General features: G+C 58.4%; 1 protein-coding gene across 10 annotated transcripts in view; it reads right to left on the reverse strand.

Moving 5' to 3' along the window:
• LOC105872139 (SRC kinase signaling inhibitor 1) overlaps positions 1–21,806 on the reverse strand; it is a 68,119-nt gene that overhangs the window by 32,125 nt on the left and 14,188 nt on the right. For 3 of the 10 annotated variants that reach the window (XM_075994529.1, XM_075994527.1, XM_012765955.3), the window contains 3 exons: positions 11,859–12,163; positions 8,459–8,557; positions 1,834–1,857 (listed from right to left, as the gene is read on the reverse strand). In XM_075994529.1, coding sequence (XP_075850644.1) covers positions 1,834–1,857; positions 8,459–8,557; positions 11,859–12,163 — 428 coding nt within the window. Of the gene's footprint in view, positions 1–1,833; positions 1,858–6,285; positions 6,368–8,458; positions 8,558–11,858; positions 12,164–21,806 lie in introns of those variants that run through there. The other 7 variants (XM_020280922.2, XM_075994532.1, XM_075994530.1 and 4 more) reach the window with 6 other exon arrangements.

Consider the following 21,806-nt stretch of genomic DNA (forward strand, 5'->3'; position numbering starts at 1 on the left):
GTGGTTGCCAGGCTGGTGGATGAGGGGCTACAGAATTCAAGCAGAAAGAGGCAACTGGCGAGGATGAGAAATAGGGGGTGGCCACAGTGCCAAGGGGGTACCAATGAGGTGCCAGTGAGAAGATGGAATAGGGGCCAGAATGACCGGGGCGGGGCAGGGATCCTGGGGGTTGCTGACTGCCAAGAAGGCAAGAGCCCTGGGGGAAGAGATGCCCACATCCCCTGCTCCACCAGTTCCTGTCTAGAGGAGCACACCTTCCATTGCCACAGCCTTTGTAGAAAACCCTCTTGAAGAGTGAGAACCTGTCAGCACTTCCCTCCATCCCTGGGCTGAGACAACAGGGAAGAGGAGAGTGAGACATCCAGAAGGACTTCCGACCATGGGGGAGATGGCAAGAGAACAGAACAGCTTTTCAAGCAAAGACAGGAAAGGGGCTGCCGTGGGAGGTAGTAAGCACCTGTCCCTGGAGGTGTTCCAGGGAGCAGTGATGACTCCTAGTAGAGGTCAGACAGGGGAACCTGGATTGGGAGGTCAGACTAGGATCTGAGGGTCCCAGAGGCTGTCCATGGACTTGGGGAAGAATCCCTTGGAAGCTTTTAAAAACACTCTTTCCAGGACCCCATGTTCACTGAATCAGAATCTCTGGGGTTGGGGCCTTGGGGTCAAGATCTTTGACAAGTTCCCATGGAGATTCTGATTTCCAGATCTGAGAGTCAAGTCAGCAGCCATGATTCTGGTAGCCAAGGAGGCTGGCTACCAGGTAAATGCTTGACAGGAGCCAGACACGTACATTATTGTAGTTTTTCTATCTTTATAACAACTCTGTGATACAGGCATTGTTGTCCCACTTTGCAGAGGAGAAACTGAGGCTGAGATTATGTAACTTGCTCCAGGTCACCAAGTTGGTGAGCAGCAGACTGGAATTCGGTACCAGGCAGCCTGGCTCTCAGACCCATGCATTTAACCACTGCCCTCTCCTGCCTCCTCCAAAGCGGCTGTGCTTGACACCGCCATTCTATGATTCTGGGGTCCTCTGGTTCCAGGATTTTGGCGGTGCTGGGGAGAAGGCATGCAAGTGAGACACGTGGGGAGTCTGGGAGGGACGCCTCCCAGCCCTTGTCATGATGCCTAGGACTTGAAGGGTCAGAGACTCTAGTAAGATGGCAGCAGTTGGTTCACTCAGCTCCGGGCCTGGGTGCCAGGGAAGATGGAAGAGGGGCCTGAGGGTGCTCCCCAGGGGTCCGCAGGATGCCCTTGCAGGGGGCAGACAACTCACCCGCTCATGAAAGTCCAGACTTGCCAGAGGAGGCAGCAGCCACCCATCCCTAAACTTAGGCCTGCACTTAAACAGGTTTGGGGGTGAGGGCTGCAAATCTCTTGCCCAGCACTGAGCAGCTCCCCCATCATGGGGAGAAGGGGATGAGAGACCCCTAGTAGTCACAGGGCCTCCCTGGGAGGTGAAATCTGAGTTAAGAGAGCAGGGCCCTCAATAAGATCACGGGGTCCAGGTCCCTAACACAGAGCCCGCAGTCTCTCCAGGCTGGGGAAATGCCAGGCAGCCCTTCCCATTCCAACACACCCCTGTGGGCTGCGGAAGCCTGGGGACTGAGCATCTCCAGCCCGCATTCCCACTCTGGATCCACATGCCTGGCAGGCAAACCCAGACTCTCCCAAAGCAGCAGTCACAGCCTGCAGCCCCAAGGCCCACCGCCCACACCAGGAGGTGCCCGTGCAGACGCGCACCCCGGTGCAAAGCATGTGCAAGGGAGGGGCAGGCGCAGGGGAGGGAGAGCACATGCAGTTGTCATGGAAGCAGAAGCATCACACACTGACCTTGAAACTCCAGTAGTTTGGCTGCTGATGGAAATAAGAGAAGAGATGGTTATGAGAGGGCTGAGAGGGTAGAGGAGGGGGGCGGTTAGAGACCCCTGGAGCCTGGCACTGAGCCCTGAGACATGGGCCCTCTACCCTCCCAGGAGCAGGAAGCAAGTCATGCCTGCTACATCCCGTTCTCTGCTAGGACCTGGAACACCGTAGTGTAGCCAGGATGGCCCTCAGCAGGCTGCAGGCTTGCTGGCCACGGCAAGGACCCCTTGCTGCTGGGGGAGGACCACTCCAGATCTTCACCAGCCACGCCTCCTAGCTACAGTAAGGGCCCTCAGAGAGCTACAGGTAGGAAAAGGCACAGAGGACTGTGACCATGACACAGGGAACCCATGAGACACAGTCAAAAGAGGGGCAGAGATAACACTGAACTGTAGGGTCAGAGAAATGACCTGTGGTTATGGCAGGCCAGGAAAAATTTCCTGGAAGAGGTGGCATTTGGGTTGGGTCTTGAAAAATGAGCAGCTGGAGACTGAGCAGAAAGGCACGCTGACAGAGAGGACGGCGTGGCAAGTGCCAGGCGCAGGCGAGTGAAGAGCGGGTTGACGGAATACTGCATAGTCCGTGTTGGCTCGGGGGCAGCCTGGGAAGGTGGCAGGTTAGACTGCAAGGGATGGGGGGAAGGGACTGAGGCCAGATGACAAGTGGCCTTAGATGGTGAGAGAAAGTATGTAGACTTAACTGGGTGGACAAGCAGGAAGAGCTGAGTGGGGCAGAACGGGATCAGAACTAGGCCCCAGGAGGGCTGATGGGGCAGGGAGTACAGGAGAGAGGCTGCAGCCAAGGCCAGGGCAGGGAGCCATGTCCATGACGGACCTAGATTCCAGATGCTGGTAGCCTCATGTACTGGGCGATGCACAGGCAGCTGGGGGGGACAGCGGACCTGACAACGCCCTGTGGCTGGCTGGATGAGAGAGGAGGTTCTCCACATCCCTCCTAACTTCCCCAGGACATGCAACCTCAGATTCCTTCTCACAGTGACCCAGAGTCACCCCACCCTCCCTCGAGACCAGAAGGCCCTTCCAGATGGCTTAGGACAGGGCAGGAGCAGCCCTGAGGCCGGGTTGGTTCTTGGCAAAGCCGAGGACACCCTGCTGACCGGTGCCAGCCTCAGCAGGAAGACAGAGGCAGCAGATGGCCTGGCCCTGGGGTGCCTGGCACAAGCAGACAAGATTCCCCTAGCCTCAGAGCCACTGGTAGAGGACAGGGACATCAAGGGTCCCTGATGGGGGAAGGACACCATGCCAGGGTGTCCTGGGCACCTGAATGGTTTCCTGGCAGGGAGGAGTCGAGGGGCGCTGCGGGATGGAGGCTTTACCTGAAGCAGACCTCTGGGGTGGGGTGACACAGGGCTAGGGCTGAGATGAAGAGTGTAATTTGCAAAGGCCCCCCCACCTGAGCCACAATCCCCCCAGCATTGGCTCCAAAATACAAAAAATAGTCACATGCCAGACAGGAGAAACAGACAGCAAAGTCTGTGCCCCAGCCAATGCCTGGGATAATCTATGGACAGAAGCCACACCCATGAGTGCCAGGGTGCCCACAGGTGCCGAGGGGAGGGGAGGTAAGGGGCTGAAGTAACAGGCCAAGCCACAGCTGCCTGCGGCTTGGGAAGGCGAGGTGTGACAGAGGGAGTGGACACGTGGGTGGCAGGCAGAGGGCACGGGAGGTTTATGATGAGAGCCATGTCTGCAGACCCGGCAGTGATGGACATCTGCAGGGGAGGCTTCGAGTCCCTCACCCACCACTGTCCTTACGCCAGGCACAGGCGGCACACGCATGGGCCACCCACAGCCCCTTGCCACACGCCAGCTCACGCACAGAGCCACCTTGGACTCTCAGACACATCCTTAGATAAGGACATCTCCACAAACAATCAGCACAGCAAAAACACACCTACTGAGGACCACAAGCGCTGAGACAGAAGCTCTCCTCAGCCACAACCAGCCCCAGGAGCAAACAGCAACTGGGTGACAGAGACACCCCAGGTAGACCACCCCCACTTGCATATGAAGGTGTACCCCTCCCCTCGGCCCCGGACTGTTTGCACGCACTCTCACAGGCACCCCACAGAGTCCCAGAAACACAGAGACACGATCCCCACCCCACTTGCACCGAGACACACACACGCCAGCCACAGAAAGACACAACACACACACGTGGCCTCAGAGCCACGCACATACAAAGAGAAAATCCATCCCTTCTTCCCCTGCTAGCCAGGTCAGGATGCCTCTGGCCACCTTGTCACTGTCCCATGCCTATGAAATCCTAGACATCATGTGTCAGGGAAGTGATCTCTTGATTCAAAAGACTCAGAAGATGCCCTGTCCCCTACCCTGTCACCAATGTCAACATGCTGGCTTCAGGGTACCTTGTACAGACGACTGGGACCCATCTCTTGCTCTTGGGAGGGAGACAGGCCATAGCCACACTGCCAATGGCCTCAACATGGGCCTGCTCCAGGGTCCCAAGGTTGTGTACATCTATGGGGCCGTCACCTACAAGGGTCAGGTCACTAGCAATGGCCAAGGGAGGGGACTAGATGGCATCAGTGCCATAGGAAAGGCCAGCTGAGCCCCATTAAAGGGTAAAGATAGCAGAAGAGCTATGTTTGTGCTTAGGTCACTTGGATGTATGAATGACACTGAGATCAAAATTCTGGGACATTGGGCTTTGATCTCTAGAGCACGTGAGTGAATCCTCCCCCTCCATCCTCTGTCCTCCAGAAAGTGGGAAGAATGATCCTCTTTCATGTCAGCTCCACCAGGAATGACACATAGTCTCTGGCAACCCTGTCCTTGAAGGGGGAAACCATGGCCGAAGGAGGCCTCTGGGGAAACCTTCCATCCTCTGTCTCTGTCTCTTTCCAGGGTTTTAACCCAAGGGACAGCCTTCGGTGGCTGAGAGCAAAGGGCTCCTCCCCTATTCTCTAAGGGAGGACACTCCCAGCCACTCCCCTTCCAACTTCCAGCACCTTTTACCTCCTCACCCTTTTCCTGGTTGTCTGTTCCTCCTGCTGTGCCCAACACAGTACCTGGTATATAAGCAGGCCCTCAACAAATATGTGACAATGAACGAATGCAGATAAAATAGGTCCAGCCCATGGGAGGAGGCGGCTGTCTTCAAATACTCCTGTCTGGCACCACTGCCTGCATCTCATAGCACACAGTACTGCTCAGCCTTCTGGGCCTTCTCCCTGGGAACTTCCCAGCACCAGAAGCCCCCCTGAGAGCAGGGCAGAGGGTAGGAAGGGCCCAGGAGAGATCTGGCTCCCCACTTCAAGCAAAATCCTCCACACCAAGGCACGCTGTCTCCCTCCCCATACTCAGGGAGGGGTCTCGCCTTCCCAGAAGCCACTGAGAGGAAATAAAGAGAGGGGTGAGTAGGAGAGACCCTGCTTGGGGCAACCACTTGCAGGGAAGAATCTTACAGGAGCTGGAGCAAAATGAGAGGTGTTCCAACAAGGGAAGATGGAAGCCAGCCATGTCTAGGAACCAGGCTTCCAGAAATGGGGGAGTGGGAGCTTCTCCCAAGACCCCAGGAAGCAAGGCCAGGGAATCCTCAAACTCCCTGGTGAGAAGAGGAAACATCTCACCTCCTCCCCTGTGGGTGGAGGAGTTAACTCCCTCTATCCCTTCCCAACCCTAGCCCTGGTTGGGGGGTTCTTCCTCGGCCTGTAGCTGGTCCTTCCTCCAGCCCCTGTGCCTTGGAAGGAGCAGGGCTGTGCCCCTTGGGAGCCTTCACCCAGCCAGCTGAGGTCTCCCCTACCCTGGGCAGACATCCCCTGTGAGCTAGGTGAGTGCGTGACCCCTCCTTGACCTCGAGCCCCAACGCATCCTGCAGGGAGGGAGGACCCCCAACGGCCCGCACCTGGCTCCTTAATCCCCCGGCTCAGCACGCACCGGCGCACACACCCACCTCTCAACTCGGGTGAACGGGAGTCCGCGTAAACAGCCGCCCCCCAGGCTGGGGCTAAGCGACGCACCCCCGCGGGCGCCAGGCTCCACCGCGACACACATGCACTCCCCTCCCCTTCAGGTGTGCGGATCCGCACCTCACCTCCTACCCCTTCCCAATGCAGTGTGTGTGCTGGGGGGCTGCTGCGGGACCCGCGCCGCACTGGGGGCGAGGGTGCACCCCAGGAAGGTCATGACTTTCCGAGGTTGGGGGAGGGGGCGCCAGCCGCATTTTGGAGTGGGGGCCCCGGCCCACGCGGAAGGCACCTAATGCGGTGGGGGAGGGGAGGAGGCGTTTCTCAGAGATTGGGAACCCGCAATGGCCCGAGCGTCCCCCACCCCTAGATGGCTCTAGGTGCTGTGGAGCGGCCCCCCCATCTCTGTGTCCCCGCCCCCCGCTGGACCCGAAGCGGTGATCCCGGCCCCCACAGCCGCTCCCCCTTACCTGCGGCCACAGGTGTACCCGCAGGGCCCCCAGCCCCAGATCTTGCGTCGGGCGGGGGAGGGAGGGCGGCCCCCAGCTCCCACCCGCCCGGGCTCTCCCCTCCCCCGGCCGCCTCCGCAGCCGCCGCCGCCGCCGCCGGTGCCCTTTGCTGCAATGCGAGAGCCGCCGCGGCTGCCGAGCCGGCCCGGGCCCCGGTCGCCCCGGTAACCGCGACTCCACCTGGCGCCGCGCGGCGCGCCGCCGTGCACATCCCCTCTCTCGGCCCCCTCCCCGGCGCGGCCCCGCAGGCGCAGCCCCGCCGAGGAGCGGCGGAGGCTGGTGGCGGCGTCGCGCGGTCACCCGATATGCCGGCCCGCCGCCCGGGACTCGGGTTGCAGCAGGAGGGAGGTTAGACAGCCTGGTGGAAGCGGGGGAGGAGCTGCGGCGAGGAGTCTAACCTCTGGTCCCCTCTCAGGGTCCTCTGTCCTGCTCCCATTCCTAAAGGCCTGGCCTGGTGTAGAGTAGGGGAGAGGACAGCGTCCTGCCTCCTGCTCTGCCACCGTCAGAGCCCACAGCCACTCCTCACCTGGGTCTTCCCTGTGTACCTTTGCTTTTTTAACTCTCTCAGGACTTAATCCCTGGCCAAGTCTGGGAGGTTGAGGATGCCTAAGTTTCCTTTAATGCCCTCCTGTCTGGCCCTGCTGTGTGACTCTGGCCTTTGCGAAACATCTCTGGTCTTGCACTTTACAGAAAGGAACCTCAGACTCAGGCCTGGGGACAGGGAGCACGATAAACTCTAAGTATGTGGTGATGACACGATCCTGTGCACAGCCACTCTCCTCAGTAATTACAAAGCTGGGGGGCAAAGGTCTGCTCAAGGTCTCCCTTCCTCCATCAGAGCAGATTCCAGATGTGGATGGGCCTAGAACCTCATGACCGGGACAACTAGCTCATGGAGTCCAGCCTCACTCCAATCTGTCACCCCAACCCTATCACAGCCCAAGATGCTCCATCGCACCTGTCCTCTGCCCCAGCACCATCCCCGTCCCAGCCCCACTTTGGCCTCCACCACACACTTGGTCACTCAGGACAAGTCCGTCCTACTTGCCATCCAGCCTTGGGGGCAGACACATCCTTGTTCCCCTAAGTTCAGCCAAGACAGGGCTGAGAGCCAGGAAAGGAATCGGCTGAATGCCCTGTGAGTGATGCCAAGCGTGCCAATCTGTTGCTAGACTTGAGTTACACTCAGCTAAAACATCCGCCCTATGAAGGCTTATCATTACCTGGGCAGTCACAATTTTTTTTCCTCTTAATTCCCTTGAAAAAGTCAAGCCTTGTTGTCCTTCTCCAGGGGAAGCAAGGTGTGTAAGGCACTGAGTACCCCTGCTACTCACTGGATTCCCTGCCACTGCCCTCTGCCACCTCCTGCAGCTGACCGTCCTCAAGTCAAGCCTGGGCTGCTCCCTCTCTGTTGCAATTCTGACTCCCTGGTCCTTCTCCCCGTTTGGGCCTCAGGTGCCTATTTTTCTCCCATGGCAATGTCCAGGCCTAGCTGGGCCCCCAGAGTCCCTGGGATCCTGTCTAAGTGTGCCCCTGTCTAAGCTAAAAACCATATTCCCACCAGGGACCCTGAGACTTGATGAGAAAGAGGGGAACAAGTTCAGAACAAATGGCCAGATGCCCAAGTCCTCTTAAAAATTTGAGACTAAGCCTTGCACATAGCAAGAAGGGTGGGAGAGAGACATCATGCAGAACTTCCTGATGGAAAGGCATCAGGGCAAGGTTGGGTCTGCTTGGAAATGGAAAGGTAGGGTGTGGATGGGGGTAAGATATCTTAGGTGGAGGCAGGGCTTAAGGAGACTCCAGAAACCCACGGGGCAAGGGCTACTTGCCAGGGCTACTCCTGTTTAAAGGAGCAAGGAATTAAAAAAATAATAATAATAAATCCTGAATATCCTCCCTCAAAAAATTCCTTCCCCAAAGCCAACCAAGTTTGGGGAGGTAGTGGTGGGAAATTAGACAATCAGGGGAGATGTGAATACAGAGCATAGAAGTCCCCTGAAAATGGGGGCTCCTGCCTAAAAGAGAAAGAGATGCAAAATAAAAATCCTGAATATCCCCCCTCCAAAAAATAATCCTCCCCAAAGCCAGACTCAGCCATGGTTGGGGGCTGGGGTGGAGGTGGGTGACTCACCTGGGCCGGCTGGCCAGCCCCGGAGGGGGCGGAGTCGCCATGGAGGTGGGAGCAGAGGGAGCTGAGGAGGCACACGGGGTCCACTGTCCAGCTGCCAACCTGTGTGTGCGAAGCGGGGGACACCCCATTAGGGGGAGCGGACAGAAGCCGCTGGGGGACTATGACAGGACAGAGAGGGCATTCCTGGGGCAAGCCTTGGATGGGGCACAGAGCCCCCACTGCAGAGGGACCTAGCAACGCTGGCAAGTCCCTTATGTAGCCTGGGTCTCTCTCTAACTAGTGCCCTGGGTCTGTTTCAGGATGTTTGGCTTTTCTGTTGGACCAGGGGTCCCTTAGCCCAAGGCAGGGCCTTCCCTATCAGGTATTACTGAAATCCTATCTCCAATTCCTGACAGTCCCCAGCCTCCCTGCACCTGGCTGCTCCCAGCCTTGCCCTCCTCCAGCTCTCAGCCCCTCCTCCCTGAGGACGTCACCACCTACCTCATGGGAACCACTGACTGGGCAGGAGTGGCCTCACCCCAGTTGTCTCTGTCCTGATAGTACGCCTTTACTTCCTGCATCTCAGTAGAAGTGACTTTCTTCTGCTACCCCAAGGCCACCCCACACCTAAGGCTCGAAGCCCATCCCTCCATGGCCCTCTTCCCCCTCAGCGTCCTCCATTCATCCCTCCTTCCTTCAGTCATTCATTCTACAAGCATGCACTGGGCCGGCAGGCGCTAGGCTTGGGCGCTAGCAACTGATGGCAAGAGGAATGGCCACAGGCCCTGCCCACTCACACTCTAGGGAGGGAACCGGAGCGGATGTGTGAGCCAGAGGCTGTGCTTTGGTTCCTCCCCTAAGTCTTTACTGGGTGCCTTTACTGGTCTGCAAACATGCCAGAGACACACCCACAGCTTCTCTCCCAGGCCTGCTGCCCCCTGAAGCCACCACTTCAGCTGTTCGTATCTTTTCCTGGCCAAATCTCCCCACACAGGTCTATGGCCAAGGCTCCTGGCCCCTCACCACCCCCAATCTCCTGAACCCCTGAAACTGTCCGTTATCTCCCCACACCATGGGACACAAGCTCGCACCCTCTGGATCCACAGATCCTGGCCAGTCCCAATGGCCGTTTCTCTCTCCTCGTCCCTTCTCACTTCTGAAGTGCAGGTCCCCCTCCTGCTGGCCCCTCCTTCAGGGGCCTTTTTCCACTTTTTCGTGGATGTAGAATATTCCCATCCCGGACCCCAACCATCGTGGCTCTCTCCCTTCTCAGACTCCATTCTGTGTTGATGGCCACTCTCATACCCTAATGTCCCAGGTCCTACCACGCTCCACTCTCCTCCTGAAGCTGTGGTCACTTCGGAGTTCTGAGCCACACATGTGGTACCTTACTGGCACCTCTGGAATGCCTGATCTATACCCCAAACTCACCTTACATTCCCTTCTCCAACCCCCAAACATTTCCCTTCCTACCCCCCATTTCTGTCCAAGACACCAACATCTCCCTGTCCCCCAGGTCTTTCTGTCATTGCCTCATAGACTCTGGCAGCAAATAACCCTTGCTCAGTCTTCCTTCCAAGCCCCATCCATCCTCCCTTCCTCTTCATCATCCCAGATACACTCTTGCTCTTCTCTTCCCCTGCCTCCAGCCTGCCTTTTGTCCCCTCCTGTCAGCAGCAGCCACAGCCCTCCTTGCCACCGCCATCTGATCCCACTTTTTCAGTCTGCCCCATGTCCCACTGCCTTGCACCTGAGCCTCCTGCACCAGCCAGATAGACTGTGCCATTCCCCAAACCAACTCAGGCCTAAGCTCACACCAATGCCCCCACCTCCTAAAACCACATTCTCTTCCTCTGTGCCTGTGCAATTCGTTTCCATCCTTCTAAGCTTAGTTTAGGTACCTCCTCCTCCACGAAGCCTTCCCTGATCAGGCCTGCCCACCTGATCTCCCCTTCTCTAAACCCCCTCCCAAGCTAGATGACAAATGCCCCTTCCCCTCACCTCCCCACACAAGGGGAACCACTGAGAGGGCGCCCTGAGGGTGAGGGCCGCATCTCATCTGCAATCTCCCTTATCGGTCTGCACCCTGCTCCAAGGAGGACTCTGGAGCTGGAAAAAGGCAAAGAGCCAGACAAAATTGGAGGTGGCATCAGGGGACAGATAAGCTACTAGATATGTGCTTGTGTGTCCTTGTTCCCTGCAGTGTGGATGGGGGGGCACTCCTCCCCATCCCCAGCCACACCCAGTAGTACCTGGAAAAGGGAGACAGAGCAAGACAGGTGTGGAAGCAGGGACTGACACCCCAAGGCTTGACTGAAAGGATGCTGATGGGATGTACCTCCCTCCCTATAGTCCCTCCTTCCAGAGGGGACAATGCCTGAGTCTCAGCAGCCAATATGCAAAAATCATCAGGACACCTCGCCAATGCGGGACAGACTATGAGCAGAAGAGGACTTTCTTACAGACAAGAAGCTCATACTTGGGTGGAGAGATCCATTCAGGAGCCCAAGGATATGGTGGACGAGGTTTGTTGTTGTTTTTTTCCGAGACAAGATGTCTCACTCTGTCACCCAGGTCAGAGCGCAGCGGTGAGATCATAGCTCACTGTGGCCTTGAACTCCTGGGCTCAAGTGATCCTCCTGAGTCGCTGGTACCACAGGTGTGTGCCACTGCACTCTGCTCTGCTCTGGGGACGTGTAGAAGGGAAGCGTCCCAGCCCATACAGAAGGAGACGGGTCCAGGGCCAGAGGCAGAGGCCGAGACTCCTCTCTAAGCCTTACTGAGGGCAGGAGAGAAACCAAGGCACAGAGAGAGGAAGCCTCCAGCTCAAAGTCACACAGCGAGTCTTTTGGGGGTGGAACAGGGAGGAAGGAGGTAAAAGGCCCCAATCCTGGGCTCCCTTCTTGCAGGGACCCAGCCTGCTGAGGCTCCCACGGCCTAACCTCCCTTAGGGCCCACATCACAGACACCAGCATCTCAGCTCCACCACTGGATGGACCCTCAGGCGCAGAACATCAGTCCCCAGGACTGTCCCCTCCCTTCCTCCCTACCAAACCCCTCCCTTCCCCCCTACCATGTCCTTGGCCTCCAGGGCACGTTCTTCCTGCCCTTCTGCCCAAATAGCTCCAGTTAAAAAGGCTGAGTTCTCTCTGCCCAATCACGTGCTCCGAATTCCAGGACTGCGGGCAGAGGTCTGGAGGCTGAGCCCTCAGCCCCTTCCTCCCCAGGCTCCAGAAAAAGACAACCAGGTCCACTGCCCTGAAGGGACAGCTCCCTAACTTCTCCCTTCAGCCCTCTCTGCCCCAGATGCCTCCCAGGGTTGGAATGAGCCTGGGGCCACCGATCGAGGATCAGGTCCCCTCCCCCGCCCCGCAGCCCACAGCCCGCAGCCCGAAGCGCGCAGGTAGCCCGGCACACTCACCTGTTCTCGCATCCTGTCCTGCTGGCCTCGCAGGGCCAGGGCGTGCTGGGGGTACTTGCTCTTCAGGTGGTCCATGAAGGCATCACGCTTGCGGTCGGCATCCGCCTTCTGGAGCCCGCTGAGCGCCTCCAGGCTCTGGGCCGCGATCACCGTGTGCCTCCGCTCCGACGTGTGCACCAGCCCCACGTTGGAGAAGCGCCGGCCCCCGCTGCCCCCGCCGCCCCCGCCCCCCAGGGTCCGGTACTCCCGCGGGTACTCGGCATCGTCCGCAGACAGCATGGGGGGGCTGCTCCGCTCCGGATCTGCTGCGAGAGGCAAGAGGGGCACGGCGGGGTCACGGTGCGCCCCGCGGGTCTGCGCATCCCTTAGCTGGGGTGACTGCGGGCAGGGGAGGGGGCGTGCCTAAGGGTGTTGAGAGGTGACTGGGGTGAGGCAGGAACTGGCAGCCCCCTCTAGGGACGGGAGGCAGCAGAAGGGTGGATGGGGAGCAGAGGGCACCTTCAGCCCCAAGGGCAGGTGGGGAACAAGGGCGGGATTGGACTTCTTGCTCCTCCCCGTGGGTTTGGGGCGGTAATGACTGCGGGAGGTTTTGAGGCCACGGTGCAGATGGAAGAAGGTGCGCTGGACACCTCTCTAGCCACACACCCCTCTGCATCCTAAAGCTGTGCAAACAGGTGAGGGAAAGGAGTTGCCTTTCAGATGTTTCCTTAAAAATGTAAAAAGGACCTTACACTGTCTTCCTTCCAAGGGCATCCTCTAAGGAGGGGTGGGGGCTGCCTCCTCCCTCAGACTAGCACGTCCAGGACACACTCGTCCCGAAGGCTGGGGCTGGCTGGGGGAGGGGCCAGGGCTAGGATACATGGGGTAATGGGGTCAAAGGTCACACGTGGGGTTTCCCAACTGAGGCCCAGGGTCTGGGGCAGTGGGACCCCCTTTCCTCTCCCTCCCCAGAGACAGACAGATGGGTGGACAGGAAAGGCTGGGCACAGAGAGGACAGTGAGAGATGGATTTGGGACAAACTTAAAGGAGAAAGAAAGCAGACAGAAAAGCTCAAGCCCCTTGCCCTGGGACCTTCCCTCACCTCTCCCCTCCCCTTCTCTCTTCCCCAAACACACACAAGCCCATACGAGATACACAGGGGACAACGGACAGTACAGAAGCAGGGGAAAAATTAGAGAAGGCCGGGGGTTGAGGTCCCATGCAAAACTCTGAATCCCTTTCCCAAATGCCCACCAGCCCTGAGCTTCCAGCCTCCCCCGGCTCATCCCTGCTGCCCCCCACCGTCCAGCCTCAAGGACCAGTGACCAGGGGTTCCAGAGGTCACCCATGCCCCTTTGGGGTGGGAGGAGTTGCTGTGAGCCTCCTGCAATCATATTCCTGGGCATAAAACATAGATTCGCCCTCCCCGTCCCCCAGGAATCACCCCCATTGGGAGCCAAACACCATCTCCCCTGCACATCCCCAGGCCCATAATCTACCAGCTCCAAAGTGGCACAACCCCCTCAATGTCACCTAGTACTGGGGCATCCTAGGGGACAGGTCCCGGAATGCCGAGACCCAGCCAGGCTCGCCCACCCTCCTCCTACCTCCACACATCCACTGCCCAGGAGGCCCACTGCCAGGCCTCAGCCACCCCTGCCCAACCACAGGAGGGAAATGGAGATTCAGCCCCATTTCAGGAAAAGCCACCTGCCCCAACACACACACACACACCTACACACACTCACATACACACATACTCCTCCCTGGGCTATGGCTGTGGCATGTGCATGGTGGCACACAGCCCAAGAGGACCCGGCACCTCCCACCCAAACCAAGGGAAGAAGGGCTCCACGGGCACAGAGACCCACAGCTTACAAGGGCCTGACTGCCACCATCTTGGCCAGTGCACCCCCAACACCCTGCCGGTGAGTGTTATGGTAGTCCGCATTTCAGGGGTGGCTACCAAGGCTCAGAGAAGTCCAGTGACAAGCCCAAAGCCACAGTGGGTGGTAGAGGCCCAATAGGACCCCAATATCTATTTGGTTTGCACCACCACTTTCCTTGACAGATGACGACTGTTAGTAAGCAAACACTGACAGCCCCCACCACACTGTGTGCACGTCCTGGTTTACCTGCTGGCCTCTGGGTCGTCCCTCTCACCACAGTCACCATCCTCCGCTGTGCTCCCCAAAAGGAGGTCCGCACACTCTACACGGGAGGAGATGACTTTGGGAGGAACATCGTTTTATATTTTAACAGTCAGACCTTTATTTTCATAAGGATTAGAAGAAACCTCAAGTAGAAGGTCAAAGCACTGATTCCATGGACATTGCTCCTTGGTACGTACGATAGTGAAATAAAGTTTCCTTTTAAGTAAATTTATTTAAGTTCAAAGTGAGTTGAGTTAACAACAAAAAAAAAATATTGTGTTAGCACAGTGCAAACAGTTCCCTGCTATGGAGGAAATTTGTGAAGAGGCCCAGACTGAGTGCTGCTGCGACCCTGGGGCCATCTTCCAGAGGGTCCAGTCCCTGCCCTTGAGGAGCTTGTGGCAACCCAGGGTGGCCAGAAATGTGGCTGAAAGGGAGTGCCCTGAATCATAGATCCAGGAGAAGGCTGCGGGTCTGTGGGCGCTGGAGAAATAGCCCCAGTCAAAGTCCCACAAGGGAGCAGGAGGAGACCGTCCATGTCCTAGGGCCCTGGACGCTCCCTAGCCCTCCCTCTGCTCAGGCCCTGCAGCTTCTGACCATGGCCTTGCTGCTGGAGCCCAGCTCTAGAGTCCAGCCCTAGCTCTGCCTGAGCCAGAAGGACCCCCCTCCGCTTGTGCCAGACGGCCAGGCTCATCTGCCCACCTGGGGCTCTGGGCACCCACAGGTGCCATTGGGACAGGTCTCCCATTTTCACTTCCCAGCTGCTTCCTTCCTTGTCCTCCTGGACCCCAAACAGCTCCTCACTGCCCGCCCCCACCTTGCTCCATGCCAGCACCTCCTTCCCGACCTCCTAGGGGCATCTCAGTGTGCCTGGGGAGGTGGGCAGTGACTGTGAGGGTGTCCCTGGGTCACCCAGCCCTCCCAGACAGACTATGGCAGGGAGGGGTCCCAGCTGCTGGAGCAGGCAGAGAGGAGGGCGTGGGGCTCACAGCTCCACTGTGGGACTGCAGTATCACAAATGTCACACGGACAGTGGGGAGGGCTGCTGAGGAGCAACTAACCCCCGACTGCCTCCTCAAGGCCAGGACTCACCTCTCAGGTGCCCAGGCATGGGGCAGGGGGCAGGAGCTAGACACTGTGGGGTGGCAGGGAGAGGGGAGATAGCAGGAGAAATAATCCGCTGTCTGGGGGGCAGTGGGCAAGCAAGGAGGGGCTTTGATTCAAAACGCTTTAGAATCTATTTAAGAACTTTTGCCATCCTTGGCTTTATTTAACAACAAAGGAAGTTGAGGCTCAGGAGAGGGGAGCCTGTGTAACCCAGGTGTCCTGGCTCCTGCTCCTGCTACTTAGCTTCTTTCTGCAGGGCCCCCGCTCAGCTGGCAGTACTGGCCTGGGCTTCCGCTTGGGCACCATCGTGTTGCCCTTGGGAGAGGAGGCCAGTGACCATCCTGGGTGGCTCTGGACTCAGGCATGAGTTTATCTCCTTGAGGCTGCCAGGCACTTGAAGTCTGAGCATGGGGAGAAAGAAAACCCTGGCCAGAGACACTCCAGGTTTAGTAAGCTCCTTCCCTGAGGGACCCCAGCCTAACCCTTCCTTAGTTATTCATTCAGTCAACCAGGTCTCTTCTCCTCTGAGCCTGAGGGTCTAATCCGTAAAATGGGGCTATTAACCTCTAAACCCTGGACAATGGAGGAGAACGTGCATTGTTTTCCACTAAAGACATTGCTGACCTATGAGGTGGCTCACGCCTGTAATCCTAGCACCCTGGGAGGCTAAGGCAGGAGGATCCCTTGAGGTCAGGAGTTCAAGACCAGCCTCTGCAAGAGCGAGACCTGTTCTACTAAAAATACAAAAATTAGCCTGGTAGGCCGGGTGCAGTGGCTCACACCTGTAATCCTAGCACTCTGGGAGGCCAAGGCAGGCGGATTGCTTGAGGTTAGGAGTTCAAAACCAGCAAGAGCAAGACCCCGTCTCTACTATAAATAGAAAGAAATTAATTGGCCAACTAATATATAGAAAAAATGAGCCGGGCATGGTGGCACATGCCTGTAGTCCCAGCTACTTGGGAGGCTGAGGCAGAAGGATCGCTTGAGCCCAGGAGTTGGAGGTTGCTGTGAGCTAGGCTGACGCCACGACACTCACTCTAGCCTGGGCAACAAAGCGAGACTCTGTCTCAAAAAAAAAAAAAAAAAAAAAAATTAGCCAGGCATCATGGTGTGCACCTGTAGTCCCAGCTACTTGGGAGGCTGAGGCAGGAGGATCACTTGAGCCCACGAGTTTGAGGTTGCTGTGAGCTAGGCTGATGCCATGGCATTCTAGCCCAAGGTGACAAAGTGAGACTCTGTCTCAAAAAAAAAAAAAAAAAAGACATTGCTGACCCACGCACTTGCTGGGCCCTAGCAGCATGACCTCCCTGTTACCCCTAAGCCTGTTGCAGCCGCCAGCAAGTCCTCCTGGCGGCTCTGACCCTGCCAGGACTGAGCAGCTGGGGAAAAGCCGGGGAGATCGATTCCAATCTCACAGGCACCGGCAGCCCTGAGCAGATCGATGCTTCCTGTTTCAGGGCAGGGAGTGCCACCAGGGCCCTGGGCTGGGGTCCCCTGGGGGCGGAGGACACTGAGGTAGAGAGGCGAGGCAGGGAACTCTGAGGGAAGGGGAAGCAGAGCTGGGGCACACTGGGGGAGGGGCATTGTGGCTGAAAGGCCCCCCAGGGATGGGGATGGGGGAGCCAGAGATCTAAGGGAGGGGCTCAGACTCCCCTCGCTCCAAGGACCCTCAGTGTGCAAGGCCAGCTATAAATTTAGAGTCAGAGATTCAAGCTATAGGGAAGATGCTGGGGACAGGTGAAACCAGAATCAGAATGAGGGGACGGGAAGGGGCGGCCAAGGCGGCCTTGTCACCCACCCTCAGCTCAGCCTTCCCAGCCTGGGAAATGTGAAGGTGAAAGTGGCCTAAGGCTGGGGTGACAGGGAAGTGATGGGCGCCCCCCAGTGGCCGGCCGAGGATAACAGTGCAGGTGCTTGGGAAGACAGTGACATTGTTATTTGTTCCGCCAACTCCAAATTCCACGTTTATTTATGAGCATCATTTATTTTTATCCTGCACTGCATTCTTTCCCCTGAGCTCACTGTAACTCGTTATGGGAATTAAGATCCCAGCATCTTAGTGACACCATCTTATACGCCATCAAGCCGGTCCCCACCTGACGTCTCTACCCCAGATGTCACCAACTACTCTGCCCTCTGGCGACTGACCACTGGGCTATATTCACACATGACATCATCTGTAGAGGAAAAGAGTGGGGGGGAGAGGAGAAGGAGGGAGAAGTAGAAGAGAGACAAAGGGAGAAAGCAGAGGGAAACTACAAGCTACAGAAAAGAGAGAAAGGGACTCTCTGGGGACCCTGCTGTGAGGCCTTGAAGCCCCAAGCTCAGGACCTGGAGTTCAGTTCCCTGTCTCCCTCTCTGCAGAGATCAGGAGGCTGGGCAACACCCCTCTCTTGGGGACCTGAGAGGCTGTCACATGTGTGCCCTGGACCCATTGCCTGAGCAGAGGTAGGGACCAGGCTGCAGCCCTGGCCAGAAGGGAGGGCAGGAAGCGCTCAGGGTGACCACACCAGCTCGGGAGCCCACAGGGCCCTGGGGCTAGGGCTATGCAGGCTAGGGGGAAGAGTGCAGGGAAATACCTGGAAGGGTAGTGGCCCTGCCTCAGACCCCAAAATGCTTGCCCATGCCCACACATGCAAACACACACAGCACGAGGCTGCCCCAGTCCTGCCTCTGCAGCCAAAGCAAGAGGAGTCCAAGTCACCCAGGAGGAGCCCCGAGGCACTGCCACCATCAATTGTGCCTGACAACTCCATCCTGCCAGGTGCCTGCTGCAATCAGGAAGTACACTGTGTTTGCAGGTTGGAGGTCAGAGGACAAAGGTCAAACAGGACCAGATATGTCTCAAGCTTGGCATAGGCTCTGGGTACCTGGACCAGGTGAGGGGATTCCTTCCCCCCTCCCCCAGTGAAGGAATCAGCATCTCTGTCTTTGGGTGCCCCTGGCTCTGCTCTCCTCGTGTGCCCAGGCCCCTCAGTCCCTGCTGCCTGGGTCCTTGGAGCAGAAGCCCATCTGTGTCTGTTTTCGAAAACCATCTTTTCCGCCCCATACCACAGCAACCAAAGTCATTTTCCGGGCAATTGCCTTTCTGTAAACATTCCTGTGTAATATCCCCCCAAATTGCTAATGCCCAGCGCCCTGTTGAGTGTCCTTGTCACTCCAACAGGAGCCTGGGGGGGGGCATGTGGTGGGGGAAGGGCGGTTGGTGGGAGGAGGCAGCCGCCTGCGGATTGGAGAGGGGGGATTGGAGAGGGGTTGGCACCTGGCTCCTGGCACAGAGGGTGGGCCAGGGCCCCCATACCCACCCTGCTTCCTATTCCCCACCAACCCAGCCCCACCCCCTGCCTGTCAGGCCGCTTCAGGAGACCTGTCTGGGCTGGAAAGGAAGATGGAGAGGAAGGGGGAGGGGACCCACGAGAGGGAGGGCCTGGAAGAGGCACTGATTCGAAAGCATGGGGGAGAGGGTCAGACAACAAAAAGGATGCCAGGCAAGCTGTCATCATGAGGTCTCCAGGGAAGGCCAGCTCCCCTCCCGCTGGTGTGAGAGAGATGACAGAAAAGAGGGAAGAGGCCAAGCATAGCCCATCCCCCCAGCATGGCCCTGGCCACTCCTTGGGCACTGCAGTGGTGGCGGAGAGTGGGCAAGACAAGAGGGTGTCAGGCGGTTCTTGGGCTGATGACACACTTGTTGCCCCTCCCCCACCACCCCGATCTACAGAGCCACTGCACTGAAGGGTCTGGAGCAGACTGACTCTCCTCATGGCACAGCAAGGGGCACTGAGGGCCAGGGAGGTTGAGTGAACTAATCTGAGTCTCCACACGGACTCACTCCCTTCCCCAGGGGCAGGAGGGATGAGGGGGAAGAGGCCTGTGGCCTGTGACCCCGTGGTCCCTTCCATCCCCTTGGGCAGGGAGTCCTGCTGCCCCCCAGCCCCAGGGAAGCTGGACACCCAGACTCGGGTGGGACGTGGGACGGGGCAGTGACAGCAGCTTGGAGGGAGCGAGAGCAGGGGCAGGGCCGAGGGAGGCAGGGGAGGTACAGGGCGCTGCCAGTCACAGCTTCACGCAGGCAGAAAAACACAAACCAATTTGTGCAGATTTAAAACCCACCGAAGGCCACTTAGTTGGTAAACGAGTCGGAATCTAATTAAAGGACCTTGTCACAGCTCCGGGAGAGAGTGCTCACCTGCCTGGGAGGAGCTCTTGGGGTGGGGGCCTGGGCCCTGGCTGCTCCCGGGAGAACTTCTGGGGCTTTCACAGGGAGAGAGGACTCGAGGGTGCCAGCTCCCCGGGTGGGGGCCCTGCCCTGGCCAGATGCTTCCCTGGCCTGAGCTCCCCTCAGCTCTCATCCACTAGGCAGGGAGAAGTGAGTCACCAGACTGTCCCCTGCTTACCCCTGCCTGTGACTGGAAAACCACGGAGCTCTCTCTCCAGCCAAATGTCTTCTGTAGGAAGGAAACTGAGGCCCAGGGAGCAAACCTCACCCGGTCATGCAGCAGCTGGAGGCAGAGCCAGGAACGGAACCCAGGCATCCTGCTCCTCAGGGACCAGGATTTTTCCACTCTGCTAGGCCACTTCCCAGAAAGCAGCTGCCAGGGGAGCTCCTCTCTAGGCCACGAGCCCCAGGAGGACGCAGACTAGCAACCTCCTTAGGAGGGATCAGCACTGAGGCAGCAAACACGCCACAGCAGTCTGGGCTCAGAAGAGAGAAGAGCTGGGGGCCAGGGCCCAGCCGACACACCCAAGTGCCCACCCTTGCCGGGTGGGACAATCACCACATGAAAACTGGGGTCCCCCAGGGCATGCCAACCCTGCACTCAGACAAGGCTCCCCCTCCTTGCAGAAGGGCCAACCATTGAGCCTGCCTCTTGCCCAGAATTTCCGATCTCCAACCCCTTCTTCTCCCGCCCCTCCCCTCCCACACGCAGCAGGCAGAGCTGTGACATTACCAAAAATTCTCTGCATCTGCGGGTGAGACAGCTCTGTCCAAACCCAGCTCTGCCACTGACTAGTTGTGCGACCTTGAGCAGGTCAGGTAGGGGCCACTCTGAGCCTCGGTCCTCTTATTTGCTTTAAAAAGCAAGAGCTAATATCAGACAGGCCTGTGCCTTCCTGATCCACCCCGCAGCCTGATCGCCTGTCACTCTGCCGTCAGAGTCTTGTCAGACCCAGGACTGTGGGGCTGTGAGTTTTAGCTTCTAAGGAAGATCTGGCTCATTGGCTTCCCTGGGAAGGGAGGGGGCAGAGATGTGGTGGGGACCGTGTCACCCGCAGTCTGAAGCCGGAGCTGGAAGAAGTGGAGACAGCCCTGGCGCGTGCCCCACGGTGCCGTGCTAATGAGCGAGCTCTGCGTGGCGTCTCCGCGCTCACGCGCCCAGGGAAGGTGTCCTGTCAGCTCCACATCTCCTTGGAGAGGCAGCCGGGAGGAACACAGGCCGGGAGGGAGGGAGGGAGCGAACCCTCGAGGGTGGGCGCCTGTCCTCCAGCTCTGCTGCCACCCTGCGGAGGCTGGTGGAGCACCCTCTCCCCAAGGGACATGCCAGCCTCAGAGTGCTGTGGCCCTCTGTGTGTGCGTGCGGAGGGACCTTTAATGCACTTGGAGATGCCTCCGGCTGAAGGGCCGCCCTGCTTCCAGTGGCAGAGACCCAGTCTGTTGGAAGTGAGAGGGCAGCCCATCTGTCACCCCACCTCCCGCCAGGGAAGAGTTGCTGATGGCAAGTATTCACTGAGGGCCTCGCAAACGTCCGGCAGAAAACCCAGCCTGGCTAGACTCCTTGCTGTCCTCCTCAGAGACACTGCCCTTCACGGGGTCAGGCCCTCCTTGGGAGGCCTTGTCCTGGCTCCATGACCCCAGCACCCAGTCTGCCCCCTCTGCCACCAGCGCCATCGGGGCCCCTCCCAGGTTCCAGGTGGGAGGGACCAGTGTGGCCCAGGTTCCCAGGCCACACTCAGACGCCCAGGCACACACGTCTGCGCACTGACGCTTCTGCCCGCTCACCTGTGCCCAGTCACAGATGGCCTTGCCTGCACCCTCCTCGGGCATCTACGTGTAGGGGGCACACCTGGGCCCAGCCAGCCTGGGGTCACCTCACAGACACCACTCTGCCCCCTTAGGTGCCATATGGACAGACAGTGCACCATGCACATTTAAAACCCCCCAGAGAGACTACAGTCCATCTGGGGCTCCCTAAAGTGTCAGTTTGACGCGTCTCCAGCTTGGGGTAAAAGCCAGCAGGGACCTCGATTGCCTCCCCTGAGACCAACTGCACCACCCCGTGGAGACAACTGCCGGCTCCTCCTGTGCCAGGCACAGAGTTCACGTCTTAAAGTAGAGGGATGGGCGCTGACATCAAGGCCACCCACTCTGACAGAGGCTTAACCAACGAGGCAACGCCAGTGACTGAAGCTCTCCTCTCAGATCTGAGCACCTCCAGCCCTCCCGCCACCCCTCCAGGTGCTCAGCCCCCTCCCCGAGGGCCAGGGGGCCGGCGGGCCTGTGTCCCCCGCTTAGCTCTTCCGAAAGGGAAGGAAGGGGCTCCAGGCTCAGCCTCCACCTCACCCAGAGCACACAGCCCAAGCTGCGCCCCATCATTCTCTCCCTGGGACTCAAGTTCCGTTTCCTGAGAGACTCTGGGGGCCGGGGGAGGGGAGCCCTGAGTTCAGAGTTCAGAGAAGACAGGAGGACACCCAGCAAATCTCTCTTGCGGC

This window comes from Microcebus murinus, chromosome 18 (assembly GCF_040939455.1).
Source record: "Microcebus murinus isolate Inina chromosome 18, M.murinus_Inina_mat1.0, whole genome shotgun sequence".
NCBI lineage: Eukaryota > Metazoa > Chordata > Mammalia > Primates > Cheirogaleidae > Microcebus > Microcebus murinus.